The 17148-nt window shown below is 54.4% G+C and overlaps 1 protein-coding gene across 2 annotated transcripts in view; it reads left to right on the forward strand.

The window, feature by feature from the left end:
* The window catches only part of SH3PXD2B (SH3 and PX domains 2B), a 76283-nt gene extending 65911 nt beyond the window's left edge, over positions 1-10372 (forward strand). For both annotated transcript variants that reach the window (XM_053656981.1, XM_053656982.1), the window contains 4 exons: positions 1191-1417; positions 3403-3452; positions 4338-4463; positions 7177-10372. In XM_053656981.1, the coding sequence (XP_053512956.1) occupies positions 1191-1417; positions 3403-3452; positions 4338-4463; positions 7177-8718 (1945 nt within the window). In that variant the 3' untranslated portion in view covers positions 8719-10372. The remainder of the gene's footprint in view (positions 1-1190; positions 1418-3402; positions 3453-4337; positions 4464-7176) is intronic.
* The last annotated feature ends 6776 nt before the right edge of the window (positions 10373-17148 follow it).

Consider the following 17148-nt stretch of genomic DNA (forward strand, 5'->3'; position numbering starts at 1 on the left):
ACCTGGAGTTCAAAAGAGATGGGCGCTGTTGGCCGTCACACACAATGTCAGCAGCTCTGGGGCACCTGCGGTCCCTCCCAGCCCCTTGGGTTGTCGCCATGAACTGAGTTCCGTGCAGAGAGTTAAGTGACCCTTGTACTCCCTGGATTCCGGTCGGAAGTCTGAGCTGGTCTGCCAGGGTCTCTGTCACTGCAGTTCAGGAAGGGACCCAGCTGATCCTGGGTGAGATTAGGAACTAGCCCCCACTTGCTTCATTCCCTCTGAATGCACATGGAACCAGCTGCCCAGAGCCCCGCCCTCCCTGTGCTCAGCGCTGGAGCTGCTGGGAAGAGGCAGCCGAGCCTGGGAGGTAGGCAGCAGACAGGTGCAGACAGGTGGCAGCAGCCTGGGTCTGAGTGCCTGTCCACTGCCTCTGGGACTGGATGGACGGAAGCCATCAATGGCTGTAACGTACCCAGAAGAGAACAGTCAGTGCCCACTAAGCACCAGTTATCACTGTCGTCATCGCAGCGATGGCTGTAAGGACACAGGGACTATAGCAGAGGCTGCTCCCCCTTGCCAGGCCCCTTTGCAGTTTGCCCACTTGTCCCTTTCTTTCTGCACTTGAGTGGCACCGAGACCCTTGACACACAGCTGGCTCAGCCCCAGAGCTCACGTTCTGTGTGGGGAGACAGACCTGCCAGGTGTGTCTGTGTCGTGGGTATGGGGGACTGGTATGCGCAGGCGGCGGGGCGGAGGGAGGGCTTCATTCTTGGTGAGGCTCAGGAAGGGCTTGAGGGGGGAAAAGGTGTTAAGCAGAGCTGGGAAAGAGGAGCAGGGAGGAGAGGGGGAAGGGGCTTTGTGGGCACAGGATCTCCAAGAGCTGGGGGGTGTGGAGGTTGAAAGAGGTCACCGTGTTCGGGAGGCTGCAGGCCCAGTCGAGTCGGGTGGGTGGGACGGCGGGACGAGGGGTTGCTGTGAGAGACAAGGCTGGGGGCAAGCAGAGGCCGGGTTGGAAGGCCTTGAATGCTGAGCTCTGAGGGCTCAGGCTTCACCAGGAGGCAGCAAGCGCTGTGCCAGCCTCTGGCCCTGGGCACTGGTGCCCCGTCCTTCCTGCCATCTGGGTTCCAAGATGTGATTCACAGTGGGAGTGCAGCTTCTTCCTGTGGGTGGCAGAACAGCCTGACCAGTGTCCTTCCTCCTCCTCGCAGGTACCAGGGCAAAGAGGGCTGGGCCCCAGCTTCGTACCTGAAGAAGAGCAGCGGGGAGCCCTTCCCCCCGAAGCTGGGCCCTGGCTCGTCTGCCCACGTGGGTGTCCTTGACCTGGATGGAGTTTCCCGGCCACAGAACTCGGTGGGCAGGGAGAAGGAGCTGCTCGGCAACCAGAGGGACGTCCGGTTTGAAGGCCGTCCGGTGCCAGACGGCGATGTCAAGCCGAGTGAGTGATGCCCACCTGAGTCCCGGCGGCTGGGGGGCCAGCTCTGTGCTCAATGCTCTTCATACACTGTCGGTCATGCTGTAGATAAGAAAGCGGAGGCTCGGAAACCCTGGGTAACTCGTTCCGGATCGTTCAGCCAGCCAGCTGCGGAGCCTGGGTGGAGAGACGCTGCTTTCCTACTCCAGGCCACGTTTTCCACTGTCTCGAGATGATCAGATAGCTACTGCTCCTCAAGCCCTGCTGTGTGCCAGGAACATAAGAATTAGTCTCATTGACTCTGCATAACGACCTTGGAGGGACTTCCTACTTTTACAGATTGGAAAACAGAGAAATCAAGTGGTTTGTCCCAGGCTGCCCAGCTAGTAAACAGTGGGGCCAGAATTTGAACCCAGGCCCGCCTGACTCCAGCAGCAGTGCTCCCTGGCCTTGTTTCTGAGGCAGAGGAAGAAAAAGTTGACCATTTTATGTTGGGTTTATTCTAACAACAGTTCTTTACCCATCTTGCTTTTCAAAGCAAGTATATATTTTACCATTTAATGTGCCCAACCCACTGGAGATTAGGGTTCATTACTGTTTGCTATGTTCCTAGGATTCCAGCCTCAAGTGCCCAGCTTCCTGTTGGCCATGGGAATGAAGTCGTTTGTCCCCAGCTGGGCTTCTCTAGCTTTTAATAGGGCTCTTTTAGCCCAAAAATGTCTTGAGTCTCACCGTCTCTGCTGAGCTGCTCTGAGAAAGCATTGACTAGTCGTGGCAGGGGTTCTGTCCAGCACCTAGATTCTGTGACTCTAATTTGTCATGGCGAAGAGCACAGGAGGATCCTATGTAACCTAGAGGAGCAAGCGAAGGTCTGAAACCCCATGTTAAGATAGGTTCAGATGCTCAAAGAAAGACACATCTCCACCACCACATACATGTATCCGATAACAGTGGCATGGGTCATTCAGATGTTTCCTTCTTTCTTATAAGAGTTCAGATAATGTCCAGGGCTACTGTGGCTATTGCGTGCAGTCTAGGATCTTGTTATGCTGCATCTATCGTGTGTTGCTCTCATCTTCCTGGTCTCAGACGGCTCACGGCTAGTTCAGTCAATGAAACAAGGCAGAGAGAAGTGGCTGACTAGACCAGAAGCTACACTGTTCCCACTCTCTCACATCCTGTGGCTAGAACTTGTTACCTGGCAATACCTAGCTGCAAGGGAGTCTAGGAAATGTTGTTTTTATATAGGCGGCTAGCTGTCTGGCTAAAACTCTGCTGCTATTTGTGCTAATGGGAGACAGAAGTGGTTATCGAAGAGATTAGCAGTCATCTCCACACCCCAACCGCCAAACTATGCCTCTGTGCAGACATGTGCTAAACCAGCTCTGGCAACACACGGGGTGCCTTTCTCAACATTCTGCCTTTAGCCAGGAGCCTTGGACCACTGCAGAGTCATCTTCCTCCTGACCCCGAGGCCCACAGTAAGGGCAACCCCATTCCAGAGCAAAAACTCCTGAAGTTATCAACCTCAGTTCGGTTCTGTTTTCATGTTGCTCAATTTAGATTTGTTCTAGAACACAAAGCCAGAGGCAGTAACATGTATGGCGTATCTGCCATGTGCTGAGAGCTTCACACATACTGTTTACTTTCATCTCTACCTCTGCCCCTGGGAGGCAGGCACTGCTCTCCCTCCGCAGACGAGGGCCTTGTGGCTCAGGAAGTCAGAAAGCTTGCTGCAGCCCGCCTCTGCGTTATCCCGAAGCCTACACTTTTGCCCTCCCTGGAAAGCTTTCCAGCGCTGTAGCCCTGGCCTTCCTGAGCCAAATTTGAATGGCCCCTTCCTGATCCAGTTGTTCTGGCGGGAAGGCTCCCAGCAGCTTGCTAAGGTCTGTGCGCAGCGCTGTGCCTTATCTTGTCCAGGACGGAACAGGTCTTTCCTGGTATCCCCCTCCGGAATTTCACCCGTAGAATTCTGCACGCATGTGAAATAACATCTTGTCTTTTCACAGGATCACCCAAGATGAGGCAGAGACCCCCTCCTCGCCGGGATATGACCATAGTAAGTGGGCCCCTGGGGCTGGGGAGCCAGCCCCTGACCCGACACCAGCTTCTCACACGAACCTGGACCTTTCCAAAAAAGCTCCCTTCCTATCCACCCAGAGGTCCCGCGTAGCAGGCCGGACAAGTGCTAGTCCCATTAAGGGGGTGAGGGGGAACAAGTTGCCCGTGGCTTTGCGACACTTAGACCTCAGGATATATCCTGTGCTTCCTGAGCCCATGTCAGTCTTAGCCCATGTTTGTCTTAGGTCAGTCTTCTCAGGCCAGGTGACTTGACACCGAAACTGGGATGAGGCTCAAAAACCATCTGTAGTGCCATTCTGATGTTTTATTTTCTGCATTTTTCATTCCTTTGGTGCCTTGCTGACCAATACATTGAAAAGTGGGTCGTCTTTTTTTACCTCCTGCCATCAGGGAGCACCGGTTGGGCGCACGCAGTGTGCCGGGCGCTTCACTGCATCCACTTACAGATGCTCACAGTGACCCTGTGGGGGGCGTCCTGTTGTGTCCACGTTCCACAGGAGACGAAACAGAGGCTCCCCGTTCACAACACCGAGTCTGTGTTTCTAACCCAGATGGGTGTGATTCGCAAACGTGTGTCCTTTCCACAACCCTCGCTGCCTCTTAAGTTCAGAGAATATTGGTCTTGCCTCGGATGTTCAGGATTGTTGGCAAATGTGTCTTCTCTTTGCTCTAAAGCTGAAGGGCCAGTAACGCATCAAGGAGGTAAAGATCTGAACGGTGCTCTTAGTTTTGCCCCATGGGTCCATCAGCGCCCCCTTGAGGACGATCGTGTGCCCTGTCCCTTAGCACGCCCCCACTCCCCTCTTTCAGCACCGAGGTAATGGACTTACTTTGGACTTAGCACTTTATTTACTTATACCAGCCTCGAGGTCTCAACCTGCCCAAGCCCCCCATCCCGCCTCAAGTGGAGGAAGAGTATTACACCATTGCCGAATTCCAGACAACCATCCCCGATGGCATCAGCTTCCAGGCGGGCCTGAAGGTCGAGGTGAGTGAACCTGCTGTCCCTTTGTCTGCCTGTGACTTTTTTTTTTTAATTTACTGTGGTAACATCGGTTAATAGCAAGCAGTATATGAAGTATTTGGCTTATCCAAGTGTTGATTTCCTGTGATCCATTTTGTAGAGTCTATTTTCCTCTCGTGCAGTGTTGCTTCCTGGTTCTTTGCAACATCGCGTTAGCCCGCAGAATTCATTAAAGGAGCCGCAGTGTTCCGGCCGCAGAGCTACGAGGCCCACCTAATTCCTTGCCTAGTCTATGTATCTTTGTAACATGTTTAATGACGGCAGTGATGCAGGCATCTCTGTACCAGGTACCTCACATACTTGGTACCTACTCCAAGTCCTGAGAGGTCAGTGTCTTCAGCCCACTTTACAGATGTGCCTGAGACAGAGAGAGGTTAGGTAAATTGGTCAAGGTTACATACGTAGTCAGCGGTGCAGCTGGGATATGACCCCAGGTCCCTGTGGCTTTAAAGCCCAGGGCTCTTTTCTTTCCCCTTCATCCCTTCGATTTTTCATTTGTTTTTATTCAGAATAACTCTTCCCTTCTCTCTAGTAAATGAAAACGCCCATAAGTCATGACTAATAGCACAGATGCTTAGCGTTCGTGCCATAGTACTTTGCATAGAGTGTAAGCTTAGCAAATTTTCATTGGTATTTTTCATTTTGATTCCTGTTCATACTTAGCATTAGAACTGTTGAATTCATGGATGTGCCCACAATGACTTGTATGTCCAGAATCACCTTTAATTGTTACCGTAGCTACCAAGTGTTGGTAGGATGCTGGTCGCCCTCAGGTGAAGGGCTTACAGTTATCCGTGCCCTTTCCTGGAGAGAGTCCAGTGGGACTTACGTATATGCCCATCACGTGCATTTTGCTCTCTCAGTGACCTTTGCTGTAATTTAATAATAGGTAACATTTACCTTTTGGGATCTGCCCGAGTGCTGATGTATGCTTTAGCTTATGTGATCATCATGAAAACCCACAAGCGGGGGTGATCGTTTTCACCAGTATCTCTTTTTTTGTGGTGTGGAATCTCAGGAATGTGGTTCACGCAGGGTCCTTCAAACAGTACGTGGTGAAGCCGGAACTGGGGCCCAGGACTGCAGGCCCCAGAGCCCGGCCGCTGCCTGCTGCACCGAGTCTGTGGCCGCCATTCCTCTCCGAGCTGGGCACAGAGCTGCGCCCTCAGCCCTCTTTGCTCCTAGCATTTTATTTTTTCAGGCACAGCTCCTCCCCAGACAGAGTGCCTTCTTTAGAATAGAGGCAGATAGGGGGAGGGCTCAGGCTGCAGAGCCCACCAGCCTGCCTTTGTCTCCCACCTCCACCACGGAGTCGCTCGAGGCTCGGGTCTGCACCTGTCAAATGGAGTCATCACCCCCATCTCATGGGGCAGTTGTGAGCATTAATCAGACCTCCTGTGCCCAGAGCCCACCAGAGATCGGCAGGTATTAATTCACTCAGGCCGCCATCCCCAAGTACCACAGACTGGGTGGTTTAAACAGTGGGGATTTATTTTCTCACCGCTCTGCAGGCTGGAAGTCCAAGATCAAAGCGTCAGCAGGGGTGATTCCTCCCCCTAGCTTGTAGATGGCCATCCTCTCCCTGGGTCCTCACATGGTTGTCCCTCATTGTGTATGTGCCCTTGGGTCCTAATCTATAAGGACACCACATAGGATCAGGTGTCCCCACCCTCATGACCCCCTTTAACTTAATTACCTCTTCAAAGGCTCGGTCTTCAAATAGAGTCACATTCTAAGGTCCAGGGGTGAGGACATCGACATAGGAATTTTGGGTAGATACAGTTCTGCCCATAGCATGAAGCATGCACACCTTTCACCCGTGTGAATTTAGACACATGGTCCTGAACGAAAGGCCACAGGTAAAACAACACCTTAAAGTCATGGGTGGTTCCACCCACCGTTCCGTTCAGTGGGTGTATATCCCAGAGGGAGAAGGAGAGGAGATGGACGCTTGCTTTACCTCCCCCAGCATCCCTTTCCCTGAATGTAAACGTGAGCTGAGTGGGATTCTCACGTTTAAGGATACACATTTCTCATCCCACAAGGCCTGCAAGGAGTAGCCACCGGGGCCAGTGTGGGCTGCGTGCGGTTTCATCAGTACTTCTTTAGAATCGTAGCCGACTCTGCTGCTGGCCCACCCTGCACCCTGAGTGTCTGACCCGCAGCTGCATACAGGTTCCTGCAGCCTGTGGGCACTGTCCAGAAAGTGGGGGGATTAATCCCTTCGGGGCTGGGCAGAACTGTGAGTCCGGAGGTAAACGTCCCTGCCCCCAGTGGGACAGTCTGATTCTCCATGGCCTCTCGGGGGATCCCTGGTGGATTAAGCCCCAGCGGCCCAGAGCTGTAACCTGCTCACAATCGGCTCTCACACTGCCCATCCCCTCACTTGTGACTTCTTGCAGTCATCTGTCATGTGGACCAGTTATCTGCAAGTCCAGGTGCTCGAGACCCCTTCTGGGGAGCTCCAAAGTTAGATGAGAAACTCCCCCTGTGTGTGAGGTATTCCTGGTGCATGGTGGTCTCTGTGGATGGTCCGCCAGACCCGTGGTCTGGGAGCCTCCTGAGTGCAAAGCCCCCCTTCTGGAGGTCCAGCTGCACGTGGGTCCCGTCTGGCATCCTGGTCCACTGGCTCTGGAGCCCTAACCTACTAAGTACTTTCCTCTGTCCTTCCATCCAGGTGATCGAGAAGAACTTGAGTGGCTGGTGGTACATTCAGATTGACGACAAGGAAGGATGGGCCCCGGCAACCTTCATTGACAAGTATAAGAAGACCAGCAATGCCTCGAGACCCAACTTCCTGGCTCCGTTGCCCAACGAGGTGACCCAGCTCCGGCTGGGAGATGCAGCAGCAATGGAGAGCAACACAGGTAGTGAGGCCAGCGGCCCCTCTCGGCCCCTGCCCGATGCCCCGCTCGGTGCCACGGACCCTGGGGTACCATGGTCCAAAGACTGGAAAGGGGGTAAGGAGGGCCTGAGAAGGGGGTCTTCAGACGTGTTGTGTGCTGGCTATGAGGAGATCTCGGACCGTGACCTGGAGGAGAAGCCCAGCCTGCCCCCCCGGAAAGAATCCATCATCAAGTCCGAAGGGGAGCTGCAGGAACGGGAGCGGCAGAGGATGGAGCAGCTCCGGGGCCCCTCGCCCAGGCCTCCTGGCACGGTGCTGCCGATGATCCCGGCCAAACACAACCCCCCAGCCCGGGACGGCAGGAGGCCAGAGCCCAGACCTGACAAAAGCAAGTTGTTCCAGCTGAAAAATGAGATGGGGCTGGAATGTGGCCACAAAGTATTGGCCAAGGAAGTGAAGAAGCCCAACCTCCGGCCCATCTCCAAATCCAAAGCTGACCCACCGGAGGAGAAACCAGAAGCCATTCCCCAGAATCCCTTCTTCAAGTCCAAACCTCAGGTTAGGCCAAAGCCAGCTTCTTCCCCCAGGACAGAGCCACCTCAGGGCGAAGACCAAGTGGACATCTGCAACCTCAGGAGCAAGCTCAGGCCTGCCAAGTCCCAGGACAAGCCCTTGTTGGACGGAGAGAGCAGCCACCAGGCCAGTGGGGGCCAAGACCTGCCCGTCAGCCGCAGCTTCCTCCCGGGGGAGGGGCCTGGCCGCGCACAGGACTGGACAGGCAAGCAGGACGGGCTCAGCCCGAAGGAGACCCCCTGCAGAGCCCCTCCAAGGCCAGCCAAGACCACGGATCCTGTGCCTAAGAATGCGCCCGTGCCTCTCCAAGAGGCACCCCAGCAGAGACCCATGATCCCGCCCCGCAGACCACCGCCCCCCAAGAAAACCTCCTGCTCCAGGCCACTCCCAGAGGCCGGAGGGCCGCAGCGGGAGGCCGGTGAAGGCCGGGCAGCTCCTGCCCCAGGCCGCGCCCTACTGGTCCCTCCAAAAGCCAAACCTTTCCTCGCCAACTCCTCAGGGGGCCAAGATGACAATCCAGGCAAAGGCGGGCTGGGCCTGGGGCCGAGGATGGTAGGCAAGATCGGAGAAAACAGGGAGAGGGTGGCCGCAGCCCCCCTCCCCGGTGCCGACAGCCCGAAGGACTTGTATGTGGCCGTGGCCAACTTTGAAGGCGATGAAGACACGAGCAGCTTCCAGGAGGGGACAGTGTTCGAGGTTCGAGAAAAGAACAGTAGTGGCTGGTGGTTCTGCCATGTCCTCAGCGGGGCGCCCTCCTGGGAAGGGTGGATTCCTTCCAACTATCTCAGAAAGAAGCCCTAGCCGCCGCCTCCTCCCCACTGTCGGGAGGGCCTGTGAGTCCCTGCTGGTTTTGCCCACATATTTAATTCGCCTCTTAATTTATCATTCTCCACGCAGCTTCGGAGGAAGGAAGGCTCTGGGGAACTGTGGTTTCTTCCCTCCTATGGGTAGTCGGCCCTCCCACCGTGGCAGCCCCTTGGGGCTCAGAGGCCACGCGCTTGCTCTCTCTCCACTCACAGTCCCTGCCTTAAAGGCCAGTGGCAATGCCACCAAGCTTCCCTGCCCGCCCGGCAGCGCCACCGTGACTCTCCAGGGCCTCCAGGACCAGAACCCCCTCATCTGGAGAAACCACACAAAGGGTTTCTCATTGCTTGGACCCAGCGAAGGGAGGGGCAGCCCCGGCGGTCCACGACAGCTTATGCCAACTCCTCCGCATGCTGAAGAGCCCGGTGACTTTCTGTTCACCCGGCTTCCAAAATGCCTGGCGCCAAACAAGGACTTCAGCCCATAGAAGTGGGCTCTGTGGCCAATCCCAAGGGGGTGTCCTCCTCTCCAGATACTCAGGCCCCTGGGGCTCTCGGGTTTGACCCATGTGGCCCATCCTGCCTCTCATCTTCTGTCTGGGGAGCCCGATGGGTCCAGAAGGGATGTGTCCAGCCCGGAGCTTGCTGTACTGCCACACTCCAGACGGTCTCCGCCCCACCCTGGGGCGTGTCACTCTGTCCGCTGGGAGCAGGAATCTCAATGTTTGTTTGAAAGGGGGACCATCCCCAAGCCACGCTCCTATATGAGCAACCCCCTGCTGAGTAGCTAGTCAGTGGCAGACTCCGTGCACCGCACTTGACATTCACATTGAACCCTCTCTTGTGAGAGCACACTCCTTCCGTAGAGGAGGAAATTGGGGTTCAGGGTGCCCCGGGCACACTAGCTAGAAGGAAAGGGGAGAGGGTGTGAATCCAGGCCAGCCTGACCGCCAGGCCTGCTCCCTTCACCCTGGAACAGGCCGGCCAGGCAGGGGGAGGGAGAAGCGTGGGGGTCAGAGCCCTGTGTTTTGCTCCCGTGCTGGTGTCCCAGAGGGAGAGAGCTGAGGCCACCGAGGGAGACGAGGTGGTCCCTCGTGCCTGCCTTGAGGGGCCCTGGTGGCTCTAGGACCAGCCGCTAGTTCTCCCGTCAAAGCAATGGTCCCCTCAGGTGACAGGGACCCAAGGGCCAGGCAGATGCCTCCTGTCACACTCTGCTGCTGCGCTCTGGTGTTCATAGTTTTCTTTCCCCCTGGCACTGTCCTTCTCTGTCACCCTGGGAGGAACCCAGGGCAGCCCTCCTACCCATTTCCAGGGTGTGGTTCACCTAGAGTCATGGTCACGTACAGAACCAGAACCAGGTCCCCAGGCTGCCAGCTCCCCACAGGGAGCTTCTGCGGGAGGACCAGGCTGCCCGGGGGTGAAAGGACAGTGCCCCTCCCCCCCCCCCCCGCCCTATCCTGCCCCAGAGTCACCCGTTCAGAGGGTCCCTTGGCTGTAATGCTTCTAGAACCACAAAGCCAGCTTTCCTGGGGATGCTCGCTGGCCACCTGCCGTGCAGGAGGTCCTCTCCCCTCCCCACACCCCCCACCACGTGGACCCTGGATGTGTCTGTAGGAGGAGCTTCCTTAGTCCTATTCAGTCCTGTTCTTGACCTTCAGTGGGTTTGTGGATCCCGTCCCTGAGAACCTTGGGGCAGGGCCCTGAGGGGCACCTCCCTGCGCCCGCTCGCCCCTTGGCCCTGTGCCCAGAACCGTGGGTGGGGAGCAGGGCCACCCACCTCTTCACGGTCCCCTCGCTTAGGAGGAGGCCCCCGTGGCGTGTTTTCCTGAGGGATCCACTTCGGTTTAAACTGCTTTTATGAAGCTGCGAGGCAGGGTGTGACTCATACATTTCAAAAGACAAAGCTCTAAGTTGTTGTTTTTTTTTTTTTCCGACTCACTTTGTGCTTTCATTGACCTTTCCAAGAATTTGGTGAGCGCCTGCCCCGTGCTAGGCGCCGGGTGGACCGGGCTGCAGGCGGCTGCCTGCCTGGCTGGAAGAGCTGCGGTTCTGTTTGCTGATTCCACCGAAAGGGTTTGACTTTGACCTCATTCCCTCCTCCTGGGAGTCAGCTGGGTGGGAATGGACTGGTTCTTTCTCTGGCCAGCACGTTTTTCTGCAAATGAAAGAACTTGCTATTATTATTATTATTATTATTATTATTATTATTATTATTCTGACGGGAACCAAAGGTACAGAAGCCACATTTCTCTCCATTCACTGTTCTTCCTCAGGATACTTTTTGTCCTGAGCCCTCCTCTCTCGATGTCTCCGCCACAGCGGTGGGCACTTCCCTAGGCACCTGGAAGTTGCGGTGGGGGGGGGTCTTGCCTGTGGATTTAAGGTTACACTGTCTAGGACCATGGCCACTCTTTGTGAGCAATCGACAGAGCATGTTCAAAACTGTCCTGGACTTACGGCCGTGGAAATGGCCTGGGCTGTAAGGAATAACCCCCACGCCAGGCTCCGGAGGGTCCCTGCTTTACTTCAGCCCTGTGAGGGGTGCGGGGTCAGCCCCGATCTGTAGTGAGAAAACAGACCCAGGGCATGAGGCCCCATTCCTAGCTTCATCTGAGTAGTGTCAGTGGCTGGGCTGAGCCTGGAATCCAGGAGTTTTCCCGCACCCAGTGTCCGTGACTTCCTCCGCCACCAGCAGTGAAACGTACTCCAGGGAGGTAGGTGGCCCTCCTGACTTTGAGCTGCCCCTCCCCCCACCCCACGATCCGACCGGTCAGTATCTGAAGGGCAGACACAGGCAGGGTTCTCTGCTTTCCTCATCCCTGCTGACTTCCTGTGTCTTACCTTACGTCTTAAAGTAAAACCACAGCTGTGGCAACCCCAGATCTTTGGAAGAATCTTTGTTTTAAGGGCCTCCACTGGTTGAAACAGGCCTTCGCTCAAAATTGTCACTTGGATGTCCTTTGCCATTGCGGGGGGGTCTGGTCCTCGTCTCAGGTTGGGACCTGGGGACAGCTGGGCTCCAGCTGAAACCGCTTGTGATGCTGTCCCTTTGGAGGAATCACGAGGGCCCAGGCCAGCCTTCCGTTCGACAGTGGGAGCCACCACCATGGGCCTCGTCAGGTCATCGATTTTTTAGGCTACGTTCTAGGCCTGAAAACTTTTCTGGGATTTCGTCACCAGGTGGAACAGAGGAAAACAAACTTGCCACATTCAAGGGCAGGTGCCGAATCTCCCCAAGGCTTGGAAGGACCTGAGGGACGGACTAGCCCAGTATTTATTCAGCCTGTACCAATGCCAGCTTGGAGCGGTAGGAAGAAGGATTTGCTCCGGTCCTCCAACAGCTGGCCCCTGGACAGCGAGAAGGCGAAGGTCCATGGCCTGCCTCCCTGCCTTTCCTGTGCTGAGTCTCTAAGTGCCAGGTCTGCCTGACCCTGGGAAGCCTCGCCCTTCTCTTTGAACTGTGACGGTGGGCACACAACAGCCTTAGCCACGCACGGCAGTCTTGTCCCTCATGGTTGTCCTGGCCCAACATTCAGGACTTTTGCAGCCAACAGCCACGCCGTGGATTCCCTTGCGTCAAACTGTGGCCCGAATGGGTGGTGACTGGCTTATACCGAGGCCTGAGGGTGCAGGCTGCCCTCCCTCAGCCCAGAGGCATTGCTCCGAACTTGGCTAAGGTTCTGACTCTGCGGAGCTAAAACCAGGAGGCTCCCCAGGTGTTGAGGACCCTTCCCACAGGCGTGACCGTCCACTTGGTGGGGTGACGTCTGGTTTCTGGTGCTACCCTGCGGGTCCCTGAGCCGCTCGCCATACTGCAGCATCTCCATCCCCTTCCCGTTCCTGCCCTTCACTCTGAAGGAGGCCTTCCTAGCTCCAGGCGGGGACAAGGGAGCTCAGTCTCTGCTTCCCTGGAGAAGCCAAGCCGAGGGCCACGGCCAGCAGCCTTCTCTTTCAGCTCTTCTGTAGACACCCACGGGGGGGTGCCCACCAGGCTCATTCCAGTGGTGAGCAATTCCGGGACCCCGAAGGCGCCCACATCTGGCCCCCGTATGTGTCTGTGATTGTCAGCAGTGCCCCTTTCACTCTGCTGGGGGTGGTGAGGAGCGATGGCCACCTTAGCTCCTGCCTACACGCCCCGATACAGGGAGCCCCTGAGTGAGTAGGCCGTGGCTTGCATCCCTCCAGGAACAGTGGTCGCCAACGGCATTGCCTTGCCACCGTGTGTCAGCTCGCAGGATGATGCCAGAGACCTCTGGACACTCAGTGCTCCCTCTGTCCTCGGCAAACAGGCAGATTCCGGTGGTGGTTTTTGTTTCCTTTGAACACACACACACAATCCAATGAGGATATATAATGTGAGGGGGAGGGGTGATGAACAATTAGCTGTAGCATGTATAGACAATATACTTACCATTAGACTTTTCCTTTTTTTTTTTTTAAATAAAAACATGCTTGACTGGTTTCAAGCCCCATGGCAAAAACGTGGTGTCTGTGAACTTTACTTGGTTGCAGAAAGGACACGTCACCTGGCGCCCTGGCATCCTGGCCTGGAGTTTTGAGATCAGAGAACGGAAGCCCGTGGGAGCCTTTGTATTTGGGCATTGCCTGGAAATGGGAGTGACCTCTCTCCGGGCCCTAGTGCACCTTGCCTCCCTTAACTACAGGGTCCAGAAGCCAAGGGGAAGCTGGGCGTCTCCCACATGTTCTCAGCTCTGCCTAAACTCACATGGCCCAGGAGTCTTGAGTGGGTCCCCAGTTTTGTCTACTGACAGGCGTGTGCCAGAGGGCGGGGCTCCGAGGGGACTGCCCCAAGCCCTCCGCTGCCCAGAGGCGGAGGCCATTGTGTGTCCTTTTGTTACTTCCCCAGGGGCAGAGCTGAGACAAAACCAACCCGACATGGAGCCTTCTGTGTCCCAGGTGAGTCTTCAAACAAAATGACACTGCCACCCACCCTCTAGGGAGAGAAGAAGAGGACCGGCAGAGCCCCCCGAACAGAAGAAGTGTGAAGGATTTACATACATGTTCATCCCCCTTGGAGGAGACACAGTAAGGAAGGCAGGGCACTCTGGCAGACCTGGCTTAGGGGTACTGGTCCTTCATACGCTGTATTATATCTGTTCCCATGAGAAGGAAAAATCATGTGGTTCAGGTCCCCTTGGGAACGTTCCCTCCCACTTCTCCCAAACCAAGAGCACTTTGCCGTAAGATGACCCGTACCAATGGCCTGGGCTCCCCTGGTGGGTGCGAGGGCACAGGCCTCATGGGACGGAAAGGGATGGGAACCGGACGTGGTCAGGGACCAGAACTGGCCTGCTCTCAGGGGCACTCGCCCATCCCCTTCCTGCAGGCCCGGAACCAGCCCCCGTCACTCCCGTTACACCGCCCCAGGAATGGCACACCGGACACCAGCCAGCTCCCATTCACACACCGGCCAACACCCTCCTCTGAAGGGTCATGGTGAACTTGTGGGTCTGAGACTCAGGTCACGGGGCCACTCTTCTCCGAGCCCAGGGTCTTGAATGTCCATGCCTCCTCCAGCCCAGTGTCCATCTGGTCCTCACATTCTTGCTACCCATGGTGCCCAGGCAGCAGTCCCCAAACTTTGGTGATCATAACTTTAGCTGTCCTGTGTACCTTGCTGGGATGCACCCCCTGAAAGTTGGAATCAGCAGACATCTGCACCTTTTAAAAAGTCCATCGTGAGGAGATAGTGTGCATGTTCCAATTCCAGGAAATGGCCAGACTCAATTGACACCTTGCCTTAAAAGTGTTCAAAAAACTGTGCTCTGTACTATTACAGTCTGTGTCACCATGAATTTTCTGAGCATTTACTGTGGGCCACACTACATACACTTATTTCATCCTAAAAATTCTCTGTGAACCTGATGTCTGCATTTTACATATGAAGGCAGTGGGTCAAGTCTGCCAGAGCTAGTGCCGTGTCTGGTCCTACGCAAGCTCTTTGACCTGGTACTGTGTCCCCTTCCAAATGCTAATCACATACAGATCTCAGCCTGATGTAATTACTTCCTGGGTTCAAGATCGTCCTCCAGAAATACTTCCTCTTTCTAAAACCTGAGTCCATACCTAAGGAAAAGGGCTAACTTTTGTTGAGTACACACTATTGGTTGAGAACCTTGTAGGTATCTATTTAATTTTGCTACAGTTCTAGGTAGGAATGATACCCATTTAGTGGATGGAAATGAATAGTCTGAGAGACTAAGTTTACCCATGGTCTCGGCTGATCTGGGGATGGACGTGGGTATCTCAAAGCCCCTTACATTGTAAGACCTGGAGACCCCCAAATCTATAATCTTCATTCACCATTTTCCAAAGTGTGTTTTCCGAGCCCTGGCTGGTGTAGCTCTGGATTGAGCGCAGGCCTGCGAACCACAAAGTGTGTTTTCCAGGACAAGCATCAATAAATATTTTTTAAAAATATTTTATTTATTTATTTTTTAGGGAGAGGGGAAGGGATGGAGAAAGAGTGGGAGCGAAACATCAATGTGTGTGGTTGCCTCTCATGTGTCCCCTACTGGGGACCTGGCCTGCAACCCAGGCATGTACCCTCACTGGAAATCGAACCAGCGACCCTTTGCCTCACAAGCCCGTGCTCAATCCACTGAGCTACACCAGCCAGGGCCAATAAATATTTTGAAATTAGTGTTCAGGGGACATGTTAGTTCAATAAATCCTGGGAGATATAAACAGTTTCTTCAAGGCAGGACTTTCTCGAAGCTTATTGTATAATAGTGTGCAGCGGGAATGAGGAGTTTGGATTTGGTTGTTCAAACGTACTTGACCAGAGCATGCACACTTCACAGAACATCTAGCAGGAGCACTGCTTCACACGGGAAATAATAAACCTAGAAAATGTCAAATTTCACATTTCAGCCCTACCTTGAACTCTCTTTGAACACACCCTGAGCTGGCCCCTAACCCTAATTCCAGCTATAACTCCCCCACTCAGTGCGACCCAGTCTTCCATTCTAATGTCGGCAGTATCAGAGCACACAGTACTTCTGCGAATAGAGGGCTGCCCGTGAACTTGGAAGCTTCCTGTTTGCCATTGGTCTAACGAGGCCAAACCTGAATGGACTTCCCAGCTGTGAGACTGCCACAGGTAGGAAACCGTTCAGAGAATATGCCAGGAAGGGAATTTGCTTCCTCCCTCACCAATAAGTTTTCCTTCATAGAGAGACCTGTCAATTCTTGGCAGTGTTCAGAGCATTCAAGTTCAAGTTGGTAAAGCCCAGCTTCCTCTCTCAAGGACCCAGAAAGCCCAGGCCCTACGATAAATTATATTTTCTAATTCCTTTCAAGTGCACAGGACTTGGCCACACACACTTGTACAATACAGTATAAAAGAGTGGTCTTCAGACATCTTTTATTGTGTGCTATCAATACAATTTTTAGGTTTACTAAGTGAATATATCATGTCCAAGATTGGTAGATGGGAGATTTTTGCACAGCATGCCTGGGCTCCCGTCCGCATGAAGAGAGCTTCATTAGGCCAACACTCTGGCCCTCCCTGTCTCCCTGGGGGAGAAGAGGAAGTTGTCTCAATGACTGATATTAAGGGGAGAAGGAGTCAGGCATGGGGGATGCAGAGCTCAGCCCCTCCATCTCCTCTGTGTGTATGTGTTGGGGGGGTCCAATGTCCTCAGGGGCACACCTCCCACTCGGCCCCTGATCGGGGAGGCTTCATGGTAAAAGGTGCCCCCAAAGGAGTCCTGTGCTCTTCGGGGCTGCCTGGGCCTGGGTCAGTATGTCTGATTCTGGGATGCAGGCTCAGGAAACCTGTGACTGCAGCCCACCTTGCCTAAGCCAGACACTGCCATAGCTGTCTCGAGAATAAAGATGACATCTTGTTCTCCATTTACCAGATCCCTCTTTGCCTCTCTCGGTTTTGAACTCAGGTGAGGAGAAAAGGGAGCGATTCATAGGCTTCTTAAAAACTATCTCTTGGGCCCTGGCTGGTGTGGCTCAGTGGATTGAGCACCAGCCTGCAAACCTGAGGGTTGCTGGTTGGATTCCCAGTCAGGGCACATGTCTGGGCTGTGAGCCAGGTCCTCAGTAGGGGGCGCTCAAGAGGCAACCACACATTGATGTTTCTCTCCCTCTCTCTTTTCCTACTTCTCTCGAAATAAAATCTAAAACAAACAAAAAAAAAGTCTATAGGCTGCTGATTAGGCTAATTTCAGCTGATTTATCATAATAAAATACAGGGTCTGGCAGTACTAACGCTTCTTTTTTGTTACAAAATCTTTTATTACAAAACCGTAAGCATGTAATTCTTCAACATAACAACATGACACTCAAGCACACCACATGACACCTTAGGCAAAATGTTCAAAATGCCGTCCGTCTCCTGTGAGACATTCAAGTACCCAATGGCATTACTTTGGCTGGACCCTGTATATATACA

This window comes from Artibeus jamaicensis, unplaced genomic scaffold (assembly GCF_021234435.1).
Source record: "Artibeus jamaicensis isolate MK-2021 breed Jamaican fruit bat unplaced genomic scaffold, CSHL_Jam_final scaffold_3151, whole genome shotgun sequence".
In the NCBI taxonomy this organism is placed as follows: Eukaryota; Metazoa; Chordata; class Mammalia; order Chiroptera; family Phyllostomidae; genus Artibeus; species Artibeus jamaicensis.